The sequence below is a fragment of the Acanthaster planci genome, linkage group LG17 (assembly GCF_054643075.1).
Source record: "Acanthaster planci isolate LZ-2023a linkage group LG17, COTS_SCS, whole genome shotgun sequence".
Taxonomy (NCBI): Eukaryota; Metazoa; Echinodermata; class Asteroidea; order Valvatida; family Acanthasteridae; genus Acanthaster; species Acanthaster planci.
This window is the reverse complement of record NC_141793.1, coordinates 7969281-7994228: the sequence shown is the minus strand read 5'-3', so window position 1 is coordinate 7994228 and position 24948 is coordinate 7969281. Positions and strand designations below refer to the sequence as shown.

The 24948-nt window shown below is 39.5% G+C and overlaps 2 protein-coding genes across 16 annotated transcripts in view; one reads left to right on the top strand and one right to left on the bottom strand.

Annotated features, from left to right (window-relative positions):
- Positions 1-8153, top strand: part of LOC110984227 (5'-AMP-activated protein kinase subunit gamma-2-like) — a 61718-nt gene extending 53565 nt beyond the window's left edge. For all 8 annotated transcript variants that reach the window (XM_022244185.2, XM_022244184.2, XM_022244188.2 and 5 more), the window contains 3 exons: positions 22-168; positions 2567-2660; positions 4798-8153. In XM_022244185.2, the coding sequence (XP_022099877.1) occupies positions 22-168; positions 2567-2660; positions 4798-4847 (291 nt within the window). In that variant the 3' untranslated portion in view covers positions 4848-8153. The remainder of the gene's footprint in view (positions 1-21; positions 169-2566; positions 2661-4797) is intronic.
- A 2210-nt stretch (positions 8154-10363) lies between these two features.
- Positions 10364-24948, bottom strand: part of cul2 (cullin 2) — a 78302-nt gene continuing 63717 nt past the window's right edge. For all 8 annotated transcript variants that reach the window (XM_022244204.2, XM_022244205.2, XM_022244202.2 and 5 more), the window contains 5 exons: positions 19386-19452; positions 18924-19123; positions 17254-17361; positions 16989-17105; positions 10364-16269 (listed from right to left, as the gene is read on the bottom strand). In XM_022244204.2, coding sequence (XP_022099896.1) covers positions 16141-16269; positions 16989-17105; positions 17254-17361; positions 18924-19123; positions 19386-19452 — 621 coding nt within the window. In that variant the 3' untranslated portion in view covers positions 10364-16140. The remainder of the gene's footprint in view (positions 16270-16988; positions 17106-17253; positions 17362-18923; positions 19124-19385; positions 19453-24948) is intronic.

Sequence of the window (24948 nt, the reverse complement as noted above, 5' to 3'; positions counted from 1 at the left end):
TGATTTTCTTCTTCTGTTTAGAATCTTGCTGCTGAGAAATCGTACAACAACTTGGACATTACAATTCAGCAAGCCCTGCAATTCAGACAGACATACTTTGAAGGTGTTCACACTTGTCAGGCCTCTGAGACCTTGGAAACCATCATGGAGAAAATCATCCGAGCTGAGGTAAAATTTCAAACAAAATGTGTGCATGAAAATAAATGTCCAATTACATGTGAATAATTAAAACACCTTTTTGTTGAACTGATACCAATGTCTTTAACTAATGACCAAATATTGAAGTATAGTTGGAGGTGTCCTCGATTGCACTTGGGCAGCATCATTGGATTTGGTCATTGTTGTTTACTAGTTGATGCCAAAAAACAGGTCTGAAGAGACAAAATTCTGACTACAAGCATTTTGTGCAGAATAACGCTGAATTTGGTATTGCAACATATTGAATAATTTGTTACTTAACCCCTTGACGCCAAGACTTTTTTCTGAAAGCCGACTCCGAGAATTCCAGCCTCGCTTGGCCATGAAGGCCACCTGCCAAACTGCAAATTCTTGGTTTGTGGACCTGCGTGCTATGCACGCTTTGAATTACACAGTGAAAAGGCTGATTGTTCGGTGGCATGCGGCTCTACTCATGCTTCCACATTCCCGTTGCCTCTTTTCAAAGTGGGGACTATTGTGAAGCTGGTGATTATGATGCAAATTTGGTCTTTTCATTTCTGGGCTACACACAAAGACCAATTACCATATACACAAGAGCCAGGGTGTGCCTTCTTTCACCAAGTTCGCTTGAGCATGGGCCGAGAATAATAGCTGAAAAGGATCTCAAATTTTACTGCGTCTCTTACCGCTTCCCGATGAGAAGGGGTTAACTTACTGGCATTTGTCGTGTAGTCCTGTGATGCAGCCAGTTTTTTCTTATTTTACTTTATGTGAGCATGCACTAGATATAAATGACATTGCTTGTCACAGTATTGGTATGCCTTATTTTAAAATGTCATCAGTGAAGAAATATTCCCTACAGGTAGTGGACACCATTGGCTTTTTGTCGTAATTTCACAAGATTTGCTTATTACGGTGTATAATACTCACTGCAACTTACATTCCACTCACTTGTTTCACGTTTTAGTCAACTGCTTTGTAAAAAAATAAAAAAAAAAGCGGCATTTTCAACACTTAAATCGATGGTAAATTTATCTTGCATAAAATCTATGGATTATAGGGCATTCAGAGTACAAGTGAACAACGTCCGTCGGGTAAGGGTGACAGGTTCTCATTCCCTTAAAAAAGGGCAGATTTCAAGGGCCGGCTAGAAGTAATCAGTGAATTTACCTTGGAGTAATGTGCCTACTCAGCAATGTAGCATTGTAGGAACGCAGCAGTTGACTCATGTCCATGACACCACAGAACGAGTAGGCCTATATGATATTGCACGTGTGCGCGCGCACGTTCATGCTTATGATCTCACTTTTATGTCAGTTTACACGTCGATGAAAGTCTAAAACTCCATTCTCGGTTGATTCATTAATAATCGTAAGCAAACAAGAAATTGTGTCTTTAAACAAGTGAGGTTTAACGTGGGGAAATGTACTTTTTGTTGTTGAAAATCATCATACTCAGAAACAGCTGCCATATTGAATCAAACCCTTATGCTCTAGGGGTGATTTTGAATTCGCAAAGTTCCCCGTAGAAAAACCCTTTCCTTAAATAAAATTTAACTTCACACTGATCCAATTTATTTTCTACTTTATGTCTAACACTCAGGTTTCTATAATTTCAGTTCACAATGCTTTCGTTGAGTTTATGTCGGTATATTTTTAGCTTCTTTTAGGTTTATTTATTCATCAATGGAGACTCCCACAACATCTGCAAACACTACACATAAGAAACTTGGCGCCTGTTAAAGGATGTGATGTGCGAAATGAAATTGACTCTTTTATGATGGTCAGCTGACCCATGGCGTAGTAAAAAAAGAGAACAAAACTTTTGTTTTCTTGAAAACTGCAGTATTCTGGGTGGAAATATTTGAGAGACTGATTGAGACTGTTGTGTACTTTCAAGTAAGATATTTCAGGATTATACAGTAGTATAATCCCGATTTTCGGGATTGTACCAATGGTGTCCACTAACTTTAAAAGCTGTTACAATAGATTTCTGTAACTCCTAAAAGTGCCTCACATTGTCCTAAATGACCCCAAAAATGCATTGATAGGCAACAACAAAATCCTCATTGGTACTGACCATGTCACAGTTGTTTTTAATATGTCTATGAAGCATTTAATTTGCACACTACTAGTAATTGGATTCTTTTATCAATAAACAATCTGTGTTTGATAAAAAGTTCAATTTCACTTGGGGCATTTTAAAAATAACAATGATTTGATGGTGCATATTGAATGTTAATAAATTTAAATATTACTGCAAACTACTGCAACCATCTGCTACTGCAAACATCAGACAGCACAGTAAGGAATGTGTGGTTTCTGAAGCTCTGAAATAGTAAGAAGGTCAAAACTTTCAACTCCATTTTGACTCTTTTTCTTATTTTGGATTTTTTTGTATGATAAAGGTTCATCGTCTCGTTGTAGTGGATGGTGAGAATCATGTTGTGGGGATTGTATCATTATCTGACTTACTCAATTTCCTAGTACTTCGCCCAGCAGGTATGTTCAGTACTGTTTATGCCTTTAAAATCATTGGGTCTAGCAGCTTTTTGCAATAGAAACTTCTGCTATGAACTGTGTGTCAAGTCACAAGTTATTTTAACCACTTGCTGCCGGGTGCTTTGAAAATGCAGTGCACATATAGGTGTCATTTTCAAAAATTCATCATTTCATTTAATAGACGTTTGTACCCACACGAAGTAATCTTTAGGCGCTACTCTAAGCTGACAGGTGACCTTCATTGACACCTGAGTATTTCAGCTAGGCCTGCAGCCTTGTAAAAGAGCCCAGATTGCGCAGACCTTTTTTCAATAGGGGCCAGATTAGCATGCAGCAGTGCTGTGTGGCTCATTGCTGCAGTGGTGGAGTGATGTTGTACCCGGTGGTAATCTGTTCGCTCTAAATGCCCCAAACCATGGTATATGGTTTCAAAACAAGGCTGGGTTATCTCCACTAGTGAGAGTGAAAAAATGTCGTTAATGCCCAGCAGCTCAATCTTTTGTGCTGAGCACGGTCTTTTGTTATAAGGCCCAACTCTTTGGTCCGGTTCGGGCTCCCCGGCTTTGTGTATAAAGCCCAGGTACTCGAAAACCTGGCAGGAAGTGGTTAAGCCTATCTAAGACCATAATAGACTGATTGTGCCCACTAACTCACATGACCTGTTGTGGTTGTCAACCCCATACCAGTGTGTGTTTTGAGTGTTGTTTGTAAGCAACATAGCCAAGTTAGGGTATAGTACCCAGACCAGCAGTAGTCTGAGTACAGTACCTACTATAGGTGGTTACTATCTTCAGTGGTTTGCAGTTTCCAGAGACTGACTGAACACACCGTGATTTTTGTCATGTGTTCAATACCTGTTGTAGACTGAATCAGATGGTTGTTTGGAAAAACTAACAGACTTTGTCAGTCCCTCTGCTTATTTTGCTTCATTTGCTTATTAAATGTACAAGTTGTGTTACCTGTGCCCCCTGTTATACGTGTACCTCCATATCCATTCACTTCTAAATTCAAAACCGGAAGTGTTTGCTATAATATTTTTAAAGGTTCCCTAGCCAGAATTGTCCAATCATGATTGGAATAACAGATTTTTAGTATTTCACATCAAGAGGTAATAAAATACAAAGCAACAATATGGTTTAACTTTCTGTATATTATGCCATGATTATTTGGCCGAGAAGAAAGATATCACAGGAAGATTTATTGAAATGCAGGGCCTGTACCTGATCTCTTCTTGGTAATGCCTTTTGTGCAGTAACATTGCCATATTAAATACAATAAAGTTGTATGTGCCTGAAGTAAGACCATAGCTTTCCAGGAGAAGAAAAACCCTGAAGCAGCTTTATATTTTATGAAAGGGTCAACGTATATTTATTCCAACTGATAGTTAGAAAAGTTTCAAAAAGCTTTGTGTAAGGAGTGCAGTCCTTTGCCAGTGGCTCTTCTGTCATCAAAACCACAGGTGTCCTTGAATGGCCTGCCTGACCAAAACCACAGAGTGGGGGTCAGAGACTGTGTATACAAATACTGATAGCTTTATTTTGGGAGATTGTGGGGAAATTTCCAGTGGCCTTCAACATTCCACAGCAACACTCTTCCACAGTTTATCCTCAACTTATCCTGGACCAGATTTGAAATGATTCCTTATTAGTTTTTGAGGACTAAAAATTCATTTTTAATGGTGGCACTCGTTCACACTCTGCTTAGAATGATTAGGATTGCATGAGTAGTGGAACCATTAACATACTGTACATGCTGCACTTCAGCACACAGTACGGTGACCTTCCTGGTTGGATTGTCAGCACTGTGGTGCGGCTTGTACATTGGTGTGGCTTACACGCAGACTTTAAATCTGAACTTGCTGATTTTTGTGTGCTGCGGCTTATACACTGTATGGCTTATATTCCAAAAATAACAGTAAAATTACTTATAAGAGCATAGTAGTATGCATTGATTTACGCACTTCAGCACTTATCCGAGAAATTCTCCTTCAACAAGGATCTTTTGGAAGGGTTTATTATAATTTGTTCAAGGTTGATCCCTAATTAATGGTATTAATGCCTGTAGTCTGACTAAAATATTATCTGAATTAAAAAGTTGTAGTCTACAGTTGGATTCTTCTTTTTTTAATCTGTTGCAGGGATTGCAAGCAGGAAGCCGAGTGCTAATTCACCAGAAACTGATAAATGAAAGATACGACTGCTGGAAAATAACCTTGTGCAAGGCACAGCTTGTCCTTTAAAACTCAGAGATGACTTGTGGGCCATTCCTACAAGACGTTAGGCAGTGTGGCTTTTTGTTTAAAGGGCTTTATCTCTGAAGGCTTTTCTCTTAATGTGTATATGAGGATTATGTAAAAATCAATATATTTCCAGATTGCAAAATGCCACAGGGTTCAAACATACACCAAATTAAAGCTTATAATGTAATCACTTCAAATGTGTATGTAACTTATTTTGAAAAAAGTCCCATATTACCCATTTTTCTGGAGCTGGTCACAAATGGGCATTCCATCAAAAATGATCAAAGTCCATCAAACCCTACAACTGCGCTCTCAGTAGTTGAACCTTCATGTTCATTTGTTCAGACATCAGTAGCATTTGCTGCCAAGGGACAGAACTGCTTCCTGCTTTTACATCCATTTTGTAAAAAGAGTTCGGCTGTTCAAGCAAATTTAGTTGTGCATGGAATGATGTTGTTGGTCCTCATTCTGCAGATACATCACACAAGTAAGACACTGTATGGACATTCTGGACACTCTCTACACATGAGGATTACATTCTAATAACTCTTTGGTTATAATTGGTATAAAACACAAAAACACAACATGTGATCAAAGTTAACGTTAGTATCAAGGAAATACTGGTAGATAGATATTGGTATCAACTGTGATAGAAATTGTGGTTAGTAGCTTGAGAAAGTGAGCAATACTGTAGATGTTTATACCCATCCACATGTCTCCAAGTACATGTAAATGTTTTCATTATCCCCCAATTTGCTTGGGTTTTGTTAGCGATGTGATTAAGTTTTAGCTCCAGTCACCCATTGAAATTAGAGATAATTTACAGTATATATTTCAGTTGTACTAAATAAAACTACATTTGTTTCATGTAACAGTCAGGGCAGGTAACAGTGTACATATATGATAAATGTATGTGTTGAGGCATACAGCAGAGTTGCATGTTTGTAAATAAAACAAAAGTTGTGAAAAGGGATAGAGATAATAATATCTGAAACCAAATGCAGGGCAGTATTCCGTGGTGCTCACTGCCCATAGTAACATTGACCACTGTACTACCCAAACCCTAATCATATAACTCTCCATGCTAAGTATTCAGACCCCATGGCTTATCATTAGTAGTACATGTAAAGCTTCTTCATTGAAATTTAGTTTAGTGAAACTGATATTTCATCTCATGGCTACCGATCAATTCAAGTAACATTAAAGTCACTTATGTTGTGATACTTGCTTGAGAGTGTTACATGTCCTTTGTAAGGCCATATTGTTTGTAGGTGCATGTATTTGCTATATTTGCTGAATGCAATGGAGCTATTCAGTGCAACATTAAAACATACGGGACATCTTGCATTATGCTGTACAGTCACCATGCTGGTACATTAATGATGATGGTGGTTGATATGCTTTACATAGAGGATTTTGATTTGTGAGAACAGAATAAAAGAAGCCATTGTGTGTAATTAGTATGGCATTACATTACAGCTACTATCATCAAGGTGAGACTGAAAACGCACATGAAACATCCTTTAGCTTGCTTTACCTCATGCCCTAGATGAGGTTGGGGTAGAATGTCACAGTTGTTGTCCCTTTTAACTACTTGACACCGGATGTGTAAACACATGCTATTTTCGTTGTTTGCTCCATGGAGCATGTGTACACTTGTTTAAGAATTATTTTTTCATTTCCGGGGTTCAGGTATTAATGCGTCATGCTTGGTGGGTCAAAGCGCAGAAGATGATCTTACACGTGGACCCTGCTTCTAAGTGGACCCATCCCCGACCGACAATAAAACACAAATGCCTTTCTTGAGTAATTAAATTGAATATGGGAGCCCACACCATACACCAAAGAGCTAAGGGAATTAAAGACCATCTTTGTTTGGGTAAGTCAATCGGCTAGGGAGCGAAACCACACTTACAAAAGAGATAAGGTTACAAAATTCCAACTACCAACATTTTTGTATCAAAACATTGGCAAAAAATGCACATGGCGATGGGTGATGCCTGTATACACTGTAGTTGATGTACCCTAATATGGCGTGGCCCAATGTGGTGCACTTTCATTTTTGCCTCTAGTGTCTTTCGGGAGCAATATTTTACCTCAAATTTCACAATCGGTAAAACTTCAACTCCTATTATTCTGATTCATATATCTCAATTTTGGGTATCTGGTTAAAAGTTCTGATGAAATTTGTGTTTGTCCCAATTTTCCGACTTTTTTCTGACACGCAAAATTAACGCTTTCAAAATGTGCTAAAAAATATGAGAATAATTTTCTACACGCTTGTGAAGGGGTAGGTGAGTAGAGGGGATGATGCTGTATAAGAATTTATCAACTTTAAAGAATGTTGAAAAACATAGTTTGGCATGCACAAGAGTTTATCCACTATGAACACAGAGTGAGGGTTTCCCCTCGTTTTCTCCAAATGATGTGATCTACATTTAGAATTCGCATTTTGGCATGAACAGAAATAGTTGAGCTCTGAAGACAAATGACACTGCGTTCGATTTGGATGCTTCCATATTTATTTGAACAGATAAAATCAGAGAAAACAATGTTTTCTTTCGACGTGTTCTTCAACCAGATGAGTTTTGAGTTTTTCAATGAAAAGGTTTGGCAAATGCTGTGAGAGGAAACTTAAGTGACAGTGGAAGTGCGCCACGTTAGGGGACTCTATTATATTGGCCTTTTGTATATGAACTGGTTGACGTGTGGTAATCCGCTAACTCTAAATGCCCCAAATCCTGGTATCAGGTTTCAAAACAACTGTGGATTATCTTCATTATCGAGAGTGAAAAAATGTCGGTTATACCCATCAGCTCAGTCTTTTGTGCCGAGCATGGTCTTTTGTTACAAGGCCCAACTCTTTTGTCCGGAAACCTGCTCCCCGTCTTCGTGTATTAAGCCCAGCTACTCAAAAATGGGTCGCCCGTCAGGAAGTGGTTAACCAGTGGGTATTGACAAATTATATTTCTTTGGTAGTTGCATCTGATCCTGCATTTGTGGTTTGTTTTCCCCATGTTAAGATCACTGTATATAGATTCTGCCATTTCAAATGTCAGTTCACAATCTGATAACTGTATACATGAAAAGCACAATCTTTAACCCTAACACTCCTCAATCCTTCACCTGTTGGAGGACTGAGGACTGTTAGGGTTAATATAAAACTCAGTTCGTACATCTAATATGAGACGAGCTTGAAAATGGATCATAATTTCATTTTTTTAGAATGTTGATCAATAAATGATGAGACTCAACTTGTAGTTCCACTTGTGTGCTTTCTGTGTTCTGCCACATGCCAAAATTGGTGTCACATTTAAATACTCATTTACAACGCAGTACAATGGTTTAACAAAGCTTAACACCTTCATAGCACAACACAAGATCAACCTAAGACCTCCAACCTGAATTCAAGTCACAAGCTATTCAACTGAACTGCAACAAAAGAATTCCTTTGTCATTGATCACAGTGTTACTTTTGACTGGTCATGTGCATGGTCTTGTGTCTGGTGGTGTGATGGTCTTGACTACAACACTGCCGATAACTGATCAATGTGAAAGAGCGATTGATTCATATAAATGACCAATTGCTTGATGTAAAAGACTGCTTGATGTAATTCTTCCGAATTTTTGCCTCTGGCATTCCATACAGGTGAGACACTGCATTACATGTCCGTGGGAAACAGTTAACATGCTTGAAGTGGTAGTAAACATACCAATCCCAAGCATGTGCATACATGTATGTGCCAATATTATTACACATGCTTGAGTGCAGTTTAGCAACACATTGCAGGAGAAATAGAGCAGCATGAATGTGACAAGTCTGCATGCATAGAATAAATATTGTGTTTACATTCAATATTCATTATTCTACTGAATTTGTAGCAAAAACAAAAGCATGTGCCCCGGAAAACCGGTCACCAACTACAAGATATTCCAGCCAGTGGCAAACTGAATTGCGGTCCTTTCTCAAGCACTCGTTCATACTGATGCAAGTGGGAGAAATTTTTTCTTTGGTTTGTAACACGGTTCCTAGTAACACAACTAGCTTTTTTCATAGTTGTGTGTGCCTTTTATATAGCCAAGTACTCGGGAACAGTGATATACATGTAGAGGCATTGCTTAGATGCTAAATATGTTTTTTACTTGATCTAAATGCTCTCTGTCCTTAAATTCTGAAACATTTGTATTCACACACACTGATTGGTGGTTAATTTTATGAGCACGACCTCAGTTTCCAGTGACTTTTTTATAGAGATACCAACATAAATTGCGTTTCTTGATATTATGGTCACCTGTGAAACACAAAGATTGAAGAAATTACTTGTCACCAAGCAAAAGTAATGTTAAAAGAAAAACAAATTCAACCACCCCCCCCCAAAAAATGGGCCTGTCCAAGAATCTAGTGTGTTTGAAACAGGAACAGACTGGTACCCTTCCCACTTCCATATGTATTATGTACTTCATACATAGAAAAAAATGCATGTTTCAGATTTCATCCAATTTCAATACAAAACCTGAGATACCTATCCAGATGATCTGTGCAAATTTTGTATAAATAACATGAAAAAAATATGGGGGACAGAATTTAATACTGAATTGAAAAACTTCTAAACCCTCACACATGGAGGATGATAATCTGATCGTTGCAGTACAAGCCTTTTCTGCTCAATTTGACTCGCCTCTTTTATCTAAACCATCCCCTCAGTACGGATTCCAATCATGTACAGGTAAATTGAGGGATAAGTCCAGGCAGTATTGCATGTGCTAAGAAATGATTGTACATCTGGGTGACAGAACAGGCACACATCAGTTTGATGGCTAGAACATGTACATTGTATATGCATACACTTAAAAGTTAAACTTTGTAAACAATGTATGTTGACTTTATTCAGGAGATGGACAAATCTCACACTTTCCCTTGATTTTTCATTTTTGGGTTGATATTACTCTTTTTTGAACTTGCATATTGTATCTATATTCAGAATTTCTCTAATCATGGTAGTAACCCACAGAATACATGTAGGAAAGGGGAGGTGAACAAATGTACATATAAACATGCAAGAATGGAATTTGACATCCGAGTCATTTAGAACTGGCATGTGCACAGTTTTGTTGTGAGACATCGTAGGACCATTCACAAAACCAGTCTTTAGCCCTGAGTAGCATGCTAAACAACAACAAATGAATGTTTCTGTTGCCATTCAGCTGACTAGCTCATGACTTAAATTTAGACTGGAGGTCTAGTGTTGATCTTGTCTTGTTGGGTCTTGTGATTGGCTTCAGAGGTCTGGACTACGACACTGCACGTAAATTCAAACACCTTTCAGCCATTTTTTCACACTTGCCTGTGCAATTTCATGTTGCAGACTAACTGTGTTGTTCCATCGTGAATTGGAGCAATGTGGAATTCATTTAAAGTGCAATGTCCTTAAAATAATTAATCAGAAACTACTGATCTGAAAACTTCAAGTGACTCTATTCCACTGGTGAGTTTGTGTATTTCTTTACCACTGTAAATATGACACTGGAGCACAGTTTTAATTAGATAACTGTACATGCTGAAAGAAACTTAATAAAGCCATAAATAAGTCATGCCAAGCAAAGATTGGTTTTGACGTTTACCTCATTTGAATTGTGGCATTGTGAGTGCCTCAGCAGGAAAACCAAAAACAAGGTCTCTCTGGGGTTTGTGCTACCACTCGGCAAGAAAAAGAAAGAAAACAACCAACCAACCTGTGCACCACACACTTAAAGGGGCAGAAAAATAGCACCAAGTGGGTTTGTGTTAAGGAGTGATCAGAATTCACTGTTTAAAAAATACATGTAGTTGCATAAGGCCACAGACAACCAGACATCACTGGTAGTTAGGAAATGTTTGGCATTAATACCACCTTATTTTTTATTTTTCTCAAAATTGAGTAGCTTTGATACAAGAAATGCTGTAAAATTATTTCATAGCTTTTGTAATACAAAATGATCTTATGACAAAGGCTTTCACAACATACACATGTACTTGAGCTCAGTTTAACGCACTCTGATTACGTTCACAACTGCTCATTACTGGTAAATATTGATGTGATGATGTAGCAGATAAATACAGTGAAGGAATTGTGTTATGCCATTTGTAAACACATTTTCTTGAAGTGCACTGATGGCATGCATACATGCAGGTGCAAATTCAAGCATTACATAGTGCTGAATCATAAGGCTTGCAGCTAACTCATTACTGCTCTCCAATCAAAAGGAAATTACTATGTGATCTCAAACATTATGGCAAACATCCTCTTTCACTGAGCTATGTCCTTTCGTGATGGTGAGAAATGCTAGCCAAACATATTTGATGACATTAATTATTCATTTCTGAAAACAGAAACAGTGTTACTGATTTCATTAGTTAATATGGTAAGGTCACTGTGACTATGGTAAGGTCACTGTGACTTTGGTAATGTCACTGTGACTTTATATCTGCTGTCTTCCCCAAAGCACTTTCAAATGTCAAACAAACATTGGTCAAATCTCCCATCACTCTCCTCTATCAAGAACTGCTGGTATAAAACGGATGCAAATGATAATGCAGCAGCCATGCAAATGATAAATGGTATGAAACTTGAATTTTCACTGTGCATTTTTAAACAACTTCATACATTTTTATTTGATCAGGTGATTGTTTTCATTTGCAGTTTTGATTTATAGAGGCATATTTTTCTTTGTTGAAGACTACATTTTGACATCATCAAAATAAACTTTTCGAAAAAGTTTTACAATGCATGACATTGATTTGTCTTCTTGAATGCTTTAGAATTGAACTGAAAAAGTTCTTCACAGTTTGTTATGCCCTTTGAAAGGAAGCTTTACTCTTTACATAATAGTTTTGATTTGAAAGAAAAATTTTACCTTACAACACACTGATTTACTAATTAAGTGTAAACTGAGTAGTAATTGGAAAAGCTGGAAACAACTCCATGTATTTCCTCCAGGTTAGGTTGAAACTAATTTAATTCTGTTGAAGGTAAACAAGCATCAAATATCCCTCCCCTCAAAAAAAAAGCAAAATGAGTATTCACTTGTGTGATTTTAACAGGGGCAAACCAAGACGTGTTTTGGACCGTGTTATACAAGTAACTATTTTGATACTGAAATTTGTGAAACTACATGTAAGCTGTCCAGAGTGGAAAACATGTTGACTGAAGTAATAATAAAATGGATGTCATGTGACCTACAATGTCAAAGTAGGAGACACACAGTTTGTGGTCCCATCTTATTCTTGATATTCACTTGTGCAGGGAAATGTTGCATAAATCACGACATGGACAATCAATGCCATCTTGATAAAACCATATGACACAGACCACTGGTCTGATCAAGAACACTCTTGCTTACCTATGGGTTACACTTCTGCTGTTCATGTGCTCTGGAGTGTACTTGTATTAACATGCATTACCAGTAATGTCACTGTGGGAGGTATAAAATCAACTGGTGTTCGTTGTATGTGCAACTTTTCTGTTTGATGTGATTTAAAACACACTATCATGTGTCATAACTATCATTGATAACAAATCTAAGTAACACTTTGGTTTGTTCAGTAGATACATCAAAAGAAATTTGAAGAAAAACATTTGAAAACATAAAAGCAACTCAGTGGTGACATCATTATTTGACTCAGTTACTGTCCCTATAAATACTACAAATTGGGCCAGCATTGCCTGTTTCATGGCAATGGAATACCTGTTAATGTGTTTCAGAAATGGTACTTTTGATGACAACATATCCGTGGCATAACAGGTTTCCTGAATGTACAAATCTTCATGACATACCAAAGCCTACACCAAACAATTTTAAACATCATGTTTAGTCAGTAGGTATATCAAAAAGAATGACCAGAATGCATTATTTAAAACAATCATAAAAAGTCAAATGATACATGTGAGAACACCGCTACAATCCATAACACTTCCCGGTCATTTCATACAACAAAAAGTTCCATCCTGATCAGAGTTATAGCTCTTGTTATGTCATGTGATTCCTGACGATGTTGTCATGAGAAATTTCTACACTCACCTTCAGATAAGAGTAACAAATTTGCAAGAGGCAAAAATGTAAAATGGAAAAAACGGGAAAAGACAGGGGTCTGTATTCATGAAAGAGATGATGGGGCTTTTCCACGTTTCAGATAATAGGTACAAGCTCTAAATGACTGAGATTGATTATGTTGTGCATTTGTTAACTAGAAATATGTCAGTCTTGGGCAACACACAGAACGGTTTCAACAGACATTTAGGATGATATGTGAGAATGTTTATGAAACTCTGTAGATAATGACCTCTAAAAAAAGCACCTTCAAGGTGGTGATGCAAAACACCTGATGAAGTCATTGTGCTGAAAAACAAGCCTATAAACAGGCTAATTTGTAAATTTATTACAGATTTGAAGCTCTGTAAAAATTGGTCTGTAAAGAGTGCCTTTAACCCCTTGATGCCGAGACTTTTTTCTGAAAGCCGACTCCGAGAATTCCAGCCTCGCTTGGCCACGAAGGCAACCTGCCAAACCGCAAATTCTCTGTTTGTGGCCCTGCGTGCTCTGCACCCATTGATTTACACAGTGAAAAGGCTCATTGTTCCCGTTGCCTCTTTTCAAAGTGAGGACTATCGTGAAGCTGGTGATGATGATGCAAAATCGGTCTTTTCATTTCTTGGCAACACACAAAGGCCAATCACCATATATACAAGACCCAGGGTATCCCTTCTTTCACTGTGTTCGCTCGAGTGTGGGCCGAGAATAATAGCTGAAAAGTGTGCTGAGGGATCTCAATTTCTATGGCGGCTCTTACCGCTTCCCGGTGAGAAGGGGTTAAAGGGATGCTTTACGCCAAAGGATCGTGTTTTCTTGATATAAATATTCAATTATTACACATATTAACCACTTCCTGCCGGGTGCTTCACTTCATGCAGTGCAAACACACGTGGCAGTTTTCAAGATTATCAGTTTTCGAAATTCTTCAAAAATTCATCATTTCATTTAATGTACGTTTAAACCCACAGGAAGGACTCTTTGGTGGCTACTCTAAGCTGACAGGTGACCTTCATTCACTCCTGAATATTTCAGCCAGGCCTGCAGCCTTGTAAAAAGAGCCCAGATTGTGCAGTGTTATGTAAGATTCTTTTGTTCCCAAAACCGGAACAGAGCGCTGCTGACCTCTTTTCAATAGGGGCCAGATTCGCGTGCAGTGGTGCTGTGTGGCTGATTGCTGCGGTGGTGGAGCTTTTGTCCTCGGTGGTAATCCGCTTGCTCTAAATATCCCAAACTGTTTCAAAACAAGGTTGGATTATCTCTACTATTGCACGGTCTTTTGTTACAAGGCCCAGTTCTCTTGTCTCGGTTTCAAGCTCTCGCCTTCATGTATAAAGCCTCGGTACTCGAAAATGGGTCGCCCAGCAGGAAGTGGTTAACACATCACTTTCCAGAAACAAATTAATTTCCATTGAATTGGAGGGGAAGTTCGGGACGTAATATTGACTTTTGAAAGAATGCATATTAAAGGACTTGTCATGCGACACATCAAGACAACATTACAATGTCGCTATGAATTTTTTTTTATCGTACAACACATCCCCATTACTTTGCATTCTGATCAGTGGTAGTTTGTAAATTTATGTATTGGCACAGACAGGAGTGTCTGTTTTAAGGTGGTGTATTGTGTCACGCATCATTATGACATTTCTACAGAACACATATCTGCCTACAAAAGGACTACTTTTCAATCTGATCAGATGAGCAGTTCTGTAAATACATACATAACCTCTGAAGGTGGTGTCAAGTAACATACATGTATGATGATAAAAAGAAGATTCATGCGATGAAATCACATTTCACCTGCCCCACATCCTCTCTATATGCACTTAAGGTATTGATCCAATCAGAAATGTATTTCAGTTCGGTATTGGACTTACAAAAATGCCCCTGAAGTCAATGCAACAGGACACCTGATGATGCCATCTTCTGATGTTTTGCACACGTCCATACAACAAGGTCTTTGTAGCAACAACGTGCAACCTTTAATAGTGGTCAAAGTGCTGTATAGAATATGTGTACGATGTGTTGGGTTTTTCTTTGGGGGAGGGCTGTGTATTACCTTGTTTGTGACAAACCAAACGTATTACAAACAGAATTCAAATAAGGAGCTTTTTGTTTACTTTTATATGCAGCTGAGGACTTTGATGAGATAAGGAAGACCTGATGCCCACAACTGTTTGCAGGCCCACTTCAGTCAATGTCTTCCACATGCGCCAAGTCTACACATGCTCTGATTTCAATGAGAGTACAAAATGGGCCATGTCCAGCCCCCCAAAAAGAGGAGAAAACCTGAAGACACTCTTTTGACTTATTACAAAAACAACTCAACAAGCACCCCACACGTGAATTTAGACTTCAATCAGGAATTCAATTAGGATCAATGTATTTGCCAGTTAAACAGTCTGTATTGCACATATAAATTACATACAATACATTTTACCAAGTGAAATGGATATTTAGGTTTCAACAGTATTTGTTACTCCAACAGCATTAGTTTTGCAGTGACAGAAATGAGCCTCAGAAGCTAGGGGCTAAAATGATGGGGTTCTGGGAAGCCTTCCCCTCAAGTTAGTGATTACTGATTAATGGTCTTATGAAAGTCCAGAAAAAGTAATCAATCAAAACTTGTAAAAAAAGTCACAAATTTATGTATTATGTAACTTAAGCACCATGGAAACACATCAACTACACAGGTTATGGAACCAAATGTTGCTGAAGATGCACAAGCTTTTGTGAGATTTGATGCAGCAGATGAAAGCCTTTGGTCCAGGCCATTAACAGCAACCATGCAGGACCCCAATTTGATACAAAAAGCTGTTTGGAACCATTTCGTCTTACAGTGACCAGACCCTTCTCATTTAACAAAGTACACTGTTGTAATGATAATACCCTGATATGGCTCTCATTTGACTACAAATTGGCAATTTTACAATAAATCTTTGCAGAATGTGAGCCCCAATAATCTCCCATCTTATCCAATTTTTCTTTCACATAGAGATTCAATTTTACAATTGAATATATTTTTGTCAGTCTGCTTTTCAGATTTGCCTTCAAAGCTGGACTAAATCCCCTGCTGTACAGCTAACAGCCCTAGTCAGTACAATCCTAAGAAAATCACAGAGTTTGGCTTCAATGAACCATGTACACAAGTATGTAGAAAGTAATGTGTAACTATGCAATGTACGCATACTCATCAGAGGCTGCTGTGCGTTCTAAGTACTGCTTGTCTATCAGGATTTCTATACACTTCTTGATCATGCTGATACTTGGAGAGAACCTTGCCTTGGCTTGACTTATGACCTGTAATAACAAACAAGAATCAATGGTCAGCAAGAAACCAACAGGTGAAAAGATATAGTCAAATAACAATATGCAGTGCATATAAATGCATTACGCATCACTGAGTGCGATGCTTTGCTTTGAAAAAAATCACAAGTTTCCTTCTACTTTTCAAACTGTTTGTCGATAAATACATAAATAATTCAAAATATTCAGCTATCCTAACTTCTGGGTTTTCTATTTCATTCATCCATTTATATTCATTTTTTATTGCTAACCATGTCCAGTCCCTCTCATGGGGTGTGCACACTTTTTCAAGAGGGCATTGAAATAAATTATTGTGGCTGGTACATACATTGTGTACATGTATACTTGAAAATTTCAAATAGGGGGAGGGAGGTGCCAGGGGAAAGGGGCTTCTGATGGGGATTATGAGCCCCAGCAATCTTAGCTCATTAAACTTACATTTGTGTTTTTGGGGGAAAGAAAAACTCCTTGCAATGGTGACTGTTGTTAAGGTATAAAAACCTGCCACAAAGCAGCTTTCCATGTTCATGACGTTTAATTGACGTTTAAACTATCTGGTGAAATAGGTCATCAAATACCCTATACTTGTTGCTACATGCATGTTAGACTAACAGAAAAGATTGAGTCATAGGAGACATATGACCCATAGCAAACAAAGTGCTTTTAACCTGTTTAGGAAGTGGCATGCCATTAAAACAATAAGGCAGACTTACCTCTTGAATTAGTATACTATGTTTGAGCTGTTTCCTCGCTTTCATGATGCGTACAATAGCAGCCTGTATATACAACTTACGATCCTCATCCACAGCAACATGTGTCTGCTCAACCTCCTACAATTACAACCAACATATAATCTGGATATTAATTTATTTACTTAAAGCTTCAATGAAAACATTGCTGAGGAGAATGGACATATCAATATATCTGAAAAATAATGAGACAAAGAAAAGTACATGTATGTGATAAAAAAAAAATTACCTGTGGTGTATCTTTCTGGACAGCTGTCGTGATCTTGAATTTAGTTCTTTTATTACTGTAGCCCATATTTAATATGTAGCTACATGTAACACTGGTTTCCAAGTTATCCTAGGAAATAGAGATCAAATTTCCATGTAAATTCATTAGTCAACCAGACATTACATAAAAAAATCACACATTAGTCCTGTTAGAGTCATTATAATAAAAATGCGTAAGTGGGAAAAAATATTTTCTACTTCTTCTACTATTTAAATGTACAAAAAAATACAGCAATATTTTGTAGGGTAATTAATATGAAGTGGTCTTGATCCTTTGGTCCAATCGGAGCTTTCGCTTGTAGTAGTATGGCAAATTTCCTATCACTGTCTCTACTTAGAAGCAGCCAAGCCAGGCATTGTGATATTAAAAATTGTCAGAATAGGAACAGAAAACAATCATTCAGCAGACTCTACCATTATTTCCTTGCTATCTCAGTATTTTTGTGATAATCAAATTTATATTATCCAGTTGATTTTCATTTAAATCATAATTCCCTGCTCATGGATAATAACATACACAAGTTGTGCATTCTGCAACTAAATGTTATGACAATGGCAAGAACTATGTAATAGATGCAGAGATAAGGGTGTGTGTACATGAAGAAATCTTGAACATTCCCATCCTGGTTCAACATAAAATACTTAAACAATGAAAGTGCAGAGGGTTTCTGGACCATCTGATGGCTGGGGGGGGGACCCAAGGTCTCGACTTTCCATGACTAATCATGTTTGAAACCTGGATATGTATGCAAAGACATCCATTAAGAGTATATCTGCGAAGTTTCAATTTAATCTGATGGGATTTCACTGTTATTGTCATTCATAATTCATGCTTTCACAGGCTGTCCCCAACATTGAACACAGCCATTGGGAGCAGTTATCATTTCTGGCCTACCAGTTTCGGACAAATTTTCATTTTGCAAGAATGGTGTGTTTGATTTTCATGTCATGAGGAAAGCAAGACAAAGAAAAAACCTGACAACTCTGCACAATTAAAAAAAGTAATAACATAAAAAAATGCTGAATATGGACAGGGAACAGATTCTACATCCCCCTTTTCTACTCTTTTAAGATTCACATACATGTATGGGACAACACAAAACACAATTTGAACAAAAGAAGTGTGAAAAGTTATGGGAAAGTGTTGTACTGGTAGGTGAAACAGTCGCCAGACCTTTCACAAGACACAACAAGACCATAACAACACCGATACATGGCCGAATTCAAGTCTCAAGCTATTCAATGAAATGCAGCAAAAGCATTCTTTTGTCATTGTTCACTCTTACCTGCGACTGGTCTTATAGTCTTATGGTATGTGTCTGGTCTTGTGAAAGGTCTGGCGATGGTCTTGCCCACAACACTGTTATGGGGTTCAACTTGAAAATGAAAGGCTGTCACCCTGAAAGTAGCTGGGCCCACTTTCACGGTGACTACTAATTTGACTACTGAAAAGGTTAAACTTTTGACTTTTTATACCACCAAAAATCTATAACTTCATCTGCAAAGGTCTAAATACAATGAAAACGACATTATAAAGGTGATATAGAGTCTATCAATAATTAGTATTCAACCCAAGCCCACTTGTCTTATTTCAAAAGAGCATATTGTAGACTTGTATGGTTCAAAATTTACCTGTGACTGGCTTTCCACTAGCTTGACATCTAGCAATGATTGAATGGTCTTCTGTAGTTCCTTTTCACTAAGTTGTGTGTTTTCTAACAATTCACTGTATCGTAGACAAGACTGGCTGTTGAACAGCAGAAGCACTGCCATCTGAAAGGTAGTTGCAGTCACAATGTAGCTCTTCTTAAGATAGTTTAGTTTCAGTTCACCTGTATCAAACAATTTCTGAACATCAATTTTTATCTGTGCACTGCTAACATTTAATTGCCATGGTAATGTAAGAATTACATTATACAATGTAAATGAAGTGCAAAGTAATGGGAGGTATTGTTTGCACAAGTGTCAAGTGTGATGTGTGGGATTTACTTGATTTGAAATCCCTTGTGAGTCCTTTTGCAAATGAGTACAGTCTTTTATGTAGCACAATAATGATGGAACCCACTGTATAAAATGACACTTATGATTATTTACCTGTGCATAAGTGATGCAACCATGTCAGCTTCCTGCCTGGAAATTTCTCACTGTAGAACTCTTCAAACTGAAACGAAGAAGTGACAAACACATATAATATGTGGTATATTATACCATCAAAAAGAGGGCCTGCTGGGTGCATGTCTCTCTTTTTTATAGAGATTAGGAGATGGATGTGAAACTCAAAGATATAGTGTAAATTTAACTTTACTGGATCAAAGCATGTTTTACAGCAAGCACTTACCTCATTTTAAGACCAAATCTACGATAAAACCTTAAATATTACAGAAAAAAATCACACCCAACTTGGAAAAAAAAATCTTTCACTGCCTAATCTGTCCTTCACATTGTAAAATGTCGATTTGAGGAACAGGTACTCACTGATATACATTACAGAATCCAAACTAAGAATTTCTTGCTATATTCTTTCACTGGACTGACCATTACTACATGAAGACTGAGTATTAGAGATGGTACCGGTAGTTCATGGATGAATGAACTTGTACCTCCTAGGCAAATACATTACCATGGTGATGATAACAACATGGTGCTTTTGTACTGAGCCTAAGGTGTTTTCACAGAGAATGCACACTGCCTTGCCATGCCATCCCATCTTACTATTGTTCGCAATAGTTACAAACAGGACTTGTGATAGACCATCATATGTACAACCAAGTCATTTGTGAACAGCTGCTTGATTAGCACTGGTGATGGCCAGAAATACCAAAATGCACAGGAAAACAAGGGCCTATTAACCACTTGCTGCCGGGTGGATTTTTCTTGAGCAAGACAAGATGCCGGCTCATTTTCAAGATTTTCTGTTTTCAAAGTTCTTCAAAAATTCATCATTTCATTTAATGGCCGTTTATACCAAAATGAAGGACTCTTTTGGCACTGAATATTTCAGCCAGGCCTGCAGCCTCGGAAAAAGAGCCCAGATTGTGCGGTGTTACACAAGATTCTGTTGTTCCCGAAACCGGCACTGTGCACTGCTGACCTCTTTTCAATAGGGGCCAGATTGGCGTGCAGCGGTGCTGTGTGGCTCATCGCTGTGGTGGTTGAGAGCTTTTGTCCCCGGTGGTAATCTGCTTGCTCTAAATGCCTCAAACCGTGGTATACTGTTTCAAAACAAGGCTGGATTTTCTCCACTATTAAGAGTGAAAAAACGATGGTAATGCCCAGCAGATCAATCTTTTGTGCTGAGCACGGTCTTTTGTTATAAGGCCGAATTCTTTTGTCCCAGTTCTGGGCTCCCAGCTCTGCATATAAAGCCTGTGTACTCGAAAACGGGTCGCCCGGCAGGAAGTGGTTAAAATGAAACATAGTCAGCAAAAGGAACACCATACAAAATGTTTATTTCAATCAAAGCACCATCAACACCAGGGAACCGAGGAAATTAAGAAAAATGGAACTTTTGAATATATACAAAAAGAAGAACAAAAGTGTGCGGCATTAGTCTAGAGTGTTTTGATAAAGTTCTTATTTCAACCAGGTTCAGTTTAACAGTGGAGGGAATTCCCAAAAGGCAGAGTGGAAAGATACACCAGACAATTCTAAAATCCAACATAATTTAATTAATTTTCATTCCAATTATTTCTACAAGACCTGGTCAGATATGCTCAAGCTATCGCTGTAATTGATCAGAGCAATGCACCCATTGGACCATTATCTTTTTTATGCACATTTTACAATATGATGAAACTATGAGCGGGTGGTGAACAGAAGAAAACAGAGATTTGGTCACTGACACCATTTGCCAAAATGCTGTATGTACTTCATTTTAAAGTTAATGTAACAACCATGACTGGATAGCGAGGAAGCTCGGGAAATCAAGATTTGATTTGATTGCAACTACAACCCTAATGATTAGTATGTGTATCATGACAGGTTAGTAAATTTTCATGTTTATTACACAAAACGTTTACATACACTGTATGCATCTGTTCTCATGGATTTATTTCAATCATGCATAATTTACAGACAAACTTAAAAAAATATTATCAAAGCTCTGAACTGTGTAATTGCTGAGTTTTTCGGTAACTGGGTACCTTCGTCAGGGCAAGCAGAGTCAGTTCTGAACAGTCCTTATGCTGTACGTCAGATGATGCTTTCTGCAGGATGCAGATGCTTATGTCACTGAGAGTATGTGGCAGCACTAAAAAGTGCTGCGCAACAGTGAGACCGGGTGTTCGTTGGCATAAACTGCGCAAGTGTTCCGTGAAGCAGTTCTGTGAAGGTGACACTTGGTCTCTCTGATGTACAGTTTGCCGCAGTGACGACTTAAAGCACATTACTTCTAATGCATGTATGACCCCTGTGTATTCTGTAGCTACCACGGGGGGGGGGGAGCAGATAACCGACAGGCACCAACAATATCATTGATGTATCGCCGGTACATTAACGGCCGGAGGCCCCGATACTGGGTCAGCATCTGCTCCTCGATGTAGCCAACAAACATGGTCCCATCTGTGTGCCCATAGCCACACCACTGGTCTGAATGTAATGCTCACTGTTGAACTCAAAGTTGTTCAACATGTGCACCAATTAAGCCAGACAGAGCAGAGTGCTGGTGGGAGGACCCTGAGTCTGGCAGAGATCTAGATAGTGTTTAAGTGCAGCCAAACCATCCTGTTTGTTTGTTGGCTACATGGAGGAGTGGGTTGAGTTTAGTACTGCATATCTACCAGATTACCAATATGTAAGCATTATTTCCTAGTCCAGTCCTCCATTCACTAAATTCTCGATCACCTGGCAGTGCGCCCTCCCTCGACTCCCGTGGAAGCAGTCACCATGATCTTCCTATTTTTTGAAGTGATGAGTTTGCAGAGGCTGAGTGGGGAGGTTGATAATCTGGTAGGTATGCAGTAGTAGACTCAACCCACTCTAGGTGGGGGGAGAGTCTATTGCCTGCATTCTACGCAGATGACCCATACACATGTAGAGTAGCACTGCAGCTTTAGGTGGGGAGGTGAGGATGCCCTGCCAGCACCCTAGCCCCAACCAGGAGCAAGGTAAGGAAGGGATCAAAGTAAGCGGGACACAAATAAAGACACACAGGGGGTGATGTAATCAATCACAAATAAACACATAACTAGATAAGAGGATGGATGTAACCCAGACTCACCACATGGCTTGCTTGAGTGTATTTTTCTGCAGGGGTTGAGGACGGCCGGCAGTGGACATGTGAGAGTGGCCCCCCTGCAAAATGTCACTGAGATAACAAGAAGTCAGTGTTGAGGGGGATTTCTAACATGCAGCTTTACAAATGTCCATAATAGGAACCCTGTCGAAATAAGCCCAGGAAGATGAAACGGCCCAGATGTGATGGGCATGGAAAAGGCGTCCACATTGATGATCAGGATAATACGCCACTCAGAGCTAGCAAATTTTGAAACCACCCACCTTGCAATTGCATCTTTGAGGCTGGACGATAAGGTCTGGTAGTGGTGATGAGTAGCTGTGAGACTGGCCCCTGGATGTCCTTTATCCGGTTGAGATACCATTTAAGCATCTAGACAGGGCACCAGAGTCTGTCAGAGGATAACGTTGCCAACAACTGAATTACCAGAACAAAGATGTCTGGGGGCTGAAAAGAGAGAGACTGGTTCTTGGTGAGGAAACCAATCTTCAGAAACAGGCGTAATCCAAGTGGCTCCTATCAAATGTGATCATCAGCAGTGGATAGGGCCTAGATCTCACAGCCCCTCCGCACGATAACAAGAGCCAGAAGAAAAGTGAGTTTGATACTTAAGTGTAGTAGAGAGGCAGGCCCACATGTTCAAATAGAGGGCCCTCCAAAAGCCGGAGGACATCATTCAGGCACCACAAGCGAACGAGCCACTTGGTTGGAGGGCGTTCTATGTTCTATAAACATTCCCCTAAGGAGGTGATGGATCGCTGAGTTAATCAGAAATAGAAGATCTATCCCGGAAAGCTGCTGTGGATAGTCACCAGTGCCGTGACTTAGTTCTTGATTGTAGAAACAATGAGGCCAGAATGGAAGATGTGCATATTATATAAATATAATAAAGAAGTCTGTCACAAAGGAAAGAGGCTCCTCGGTCGGATCCATAGCATGCCCTCTGCACCAAGAGTTGAAATGTCAAATTCCGCTGTTGTAGATTTTCCTCGTGGGCAGTTGTCTACCTCTGGCAGCCAAGGCGGCAGCGTCTTGAGCCTGTCTGCTCAAAGAATCATTGGCCAGCACCACCAGGACGAGTGATAGAGGAGGAAAGGTGTAAGCCAGGAGACCCTCCCAGGAGATTGGCAGTGCATCGGTTGCCCTGGCTTGTGGGTGAGGAAACCAAGTGCATAACGTGGGAAGTTGAGCGTTCAAGTGAGATGCAAAGAGGTCCACGTGAGGCCCGTCATTCACAAAGGAGAGAGCCTGAATCACCTCTGGCTGAAGTGTCCGTTCTGTTGGGTGAACCATGCTTTGGGAGAGGGCATTGGCAAGGTTGCTGTGTATCCCGGGGATGTGTTCTGCTAGAACCAGAATGGGCCACTGAAGCAGTCACCAGGCAAGGAGGTATGCCCCCTTGGCCGTTCATGTAGGAAACAGCCTATTAGCATCAACTGAAAATGAAGGAGAGCTTCGAAGATCCCTGGAGCTCAAGAATATTGATGTGAGAGTCCTGGAAGGAAAGTTTCCACTGACCGGAGACCCATTATGGAGGAAGGCTTGCCCTCCAGCTGAAGTTTGAAGTGTCCGTCCTGACTCCTATGTTGTGACGAGGAGGGATGAAAGCGGGGGCCCACAGTGAGATTGGCTTTGGAAGACCCCCTGACCAGATGATGGCACACGAAAGCAGACATTGGAACGTGGAGGTCGAGGGAGTCCGTGCTCGGCTTGAAGTGGGATTGGAGGTGAAGCTGAAGGGGTCACACATGGAGTCGGCATAAAGGAACGAGGTCGGCAAGGCTGGCAATCAGTCTGAGGAGGTGGAGCCATGCCCGAGCGCTCACCTGCTGGTGGCCCCGAAACAGGGCAACGTACTGTATCAGATTGCCTACGCAGGCATCCACATGAGTAACTTCTGCCGTGTTGAGGATCGACGACAGCCCTGAGGAAAGTAGGCATCTGCGACGGGGTCCACTTGGATTAGTCGTGATTGATTAGAAAAGTGAGGTCGTGAGAGTGTACACAGCCATGGTTGCTGTAATAGTCTCGACTCTGGTACAACCAGTGATCAGCCAGTTGTCGACGTAATGAAAGATAAGGATGTCAGAACAACGGAGATGGTCAATTGAGAGTGTAACTGACTCATGGGAATATTTAAGACTTGAATAGCTGATTCCCTGCGAGACGCCATAGTGTGGAGAGAAACACGGGCAAACTGCTCAAGGCCTGTGATCAAGGAGTCACCAAGACAATGGAAAGCCATTGTGACAAACTCGGGGAAATATCTGAATCCTTCTCATAGGCGAAAGATAAGAGATAAGAATTCAGTAAGGAGGAGAAAGGACATGTAGTGAATACCCGTTCAGGCAGCCAGGTCAATACTCTTGAGAGCCACCTCCATATGTTGGAGGTCCCGATTGGGGAAGTGAAAGTGGCTTATCC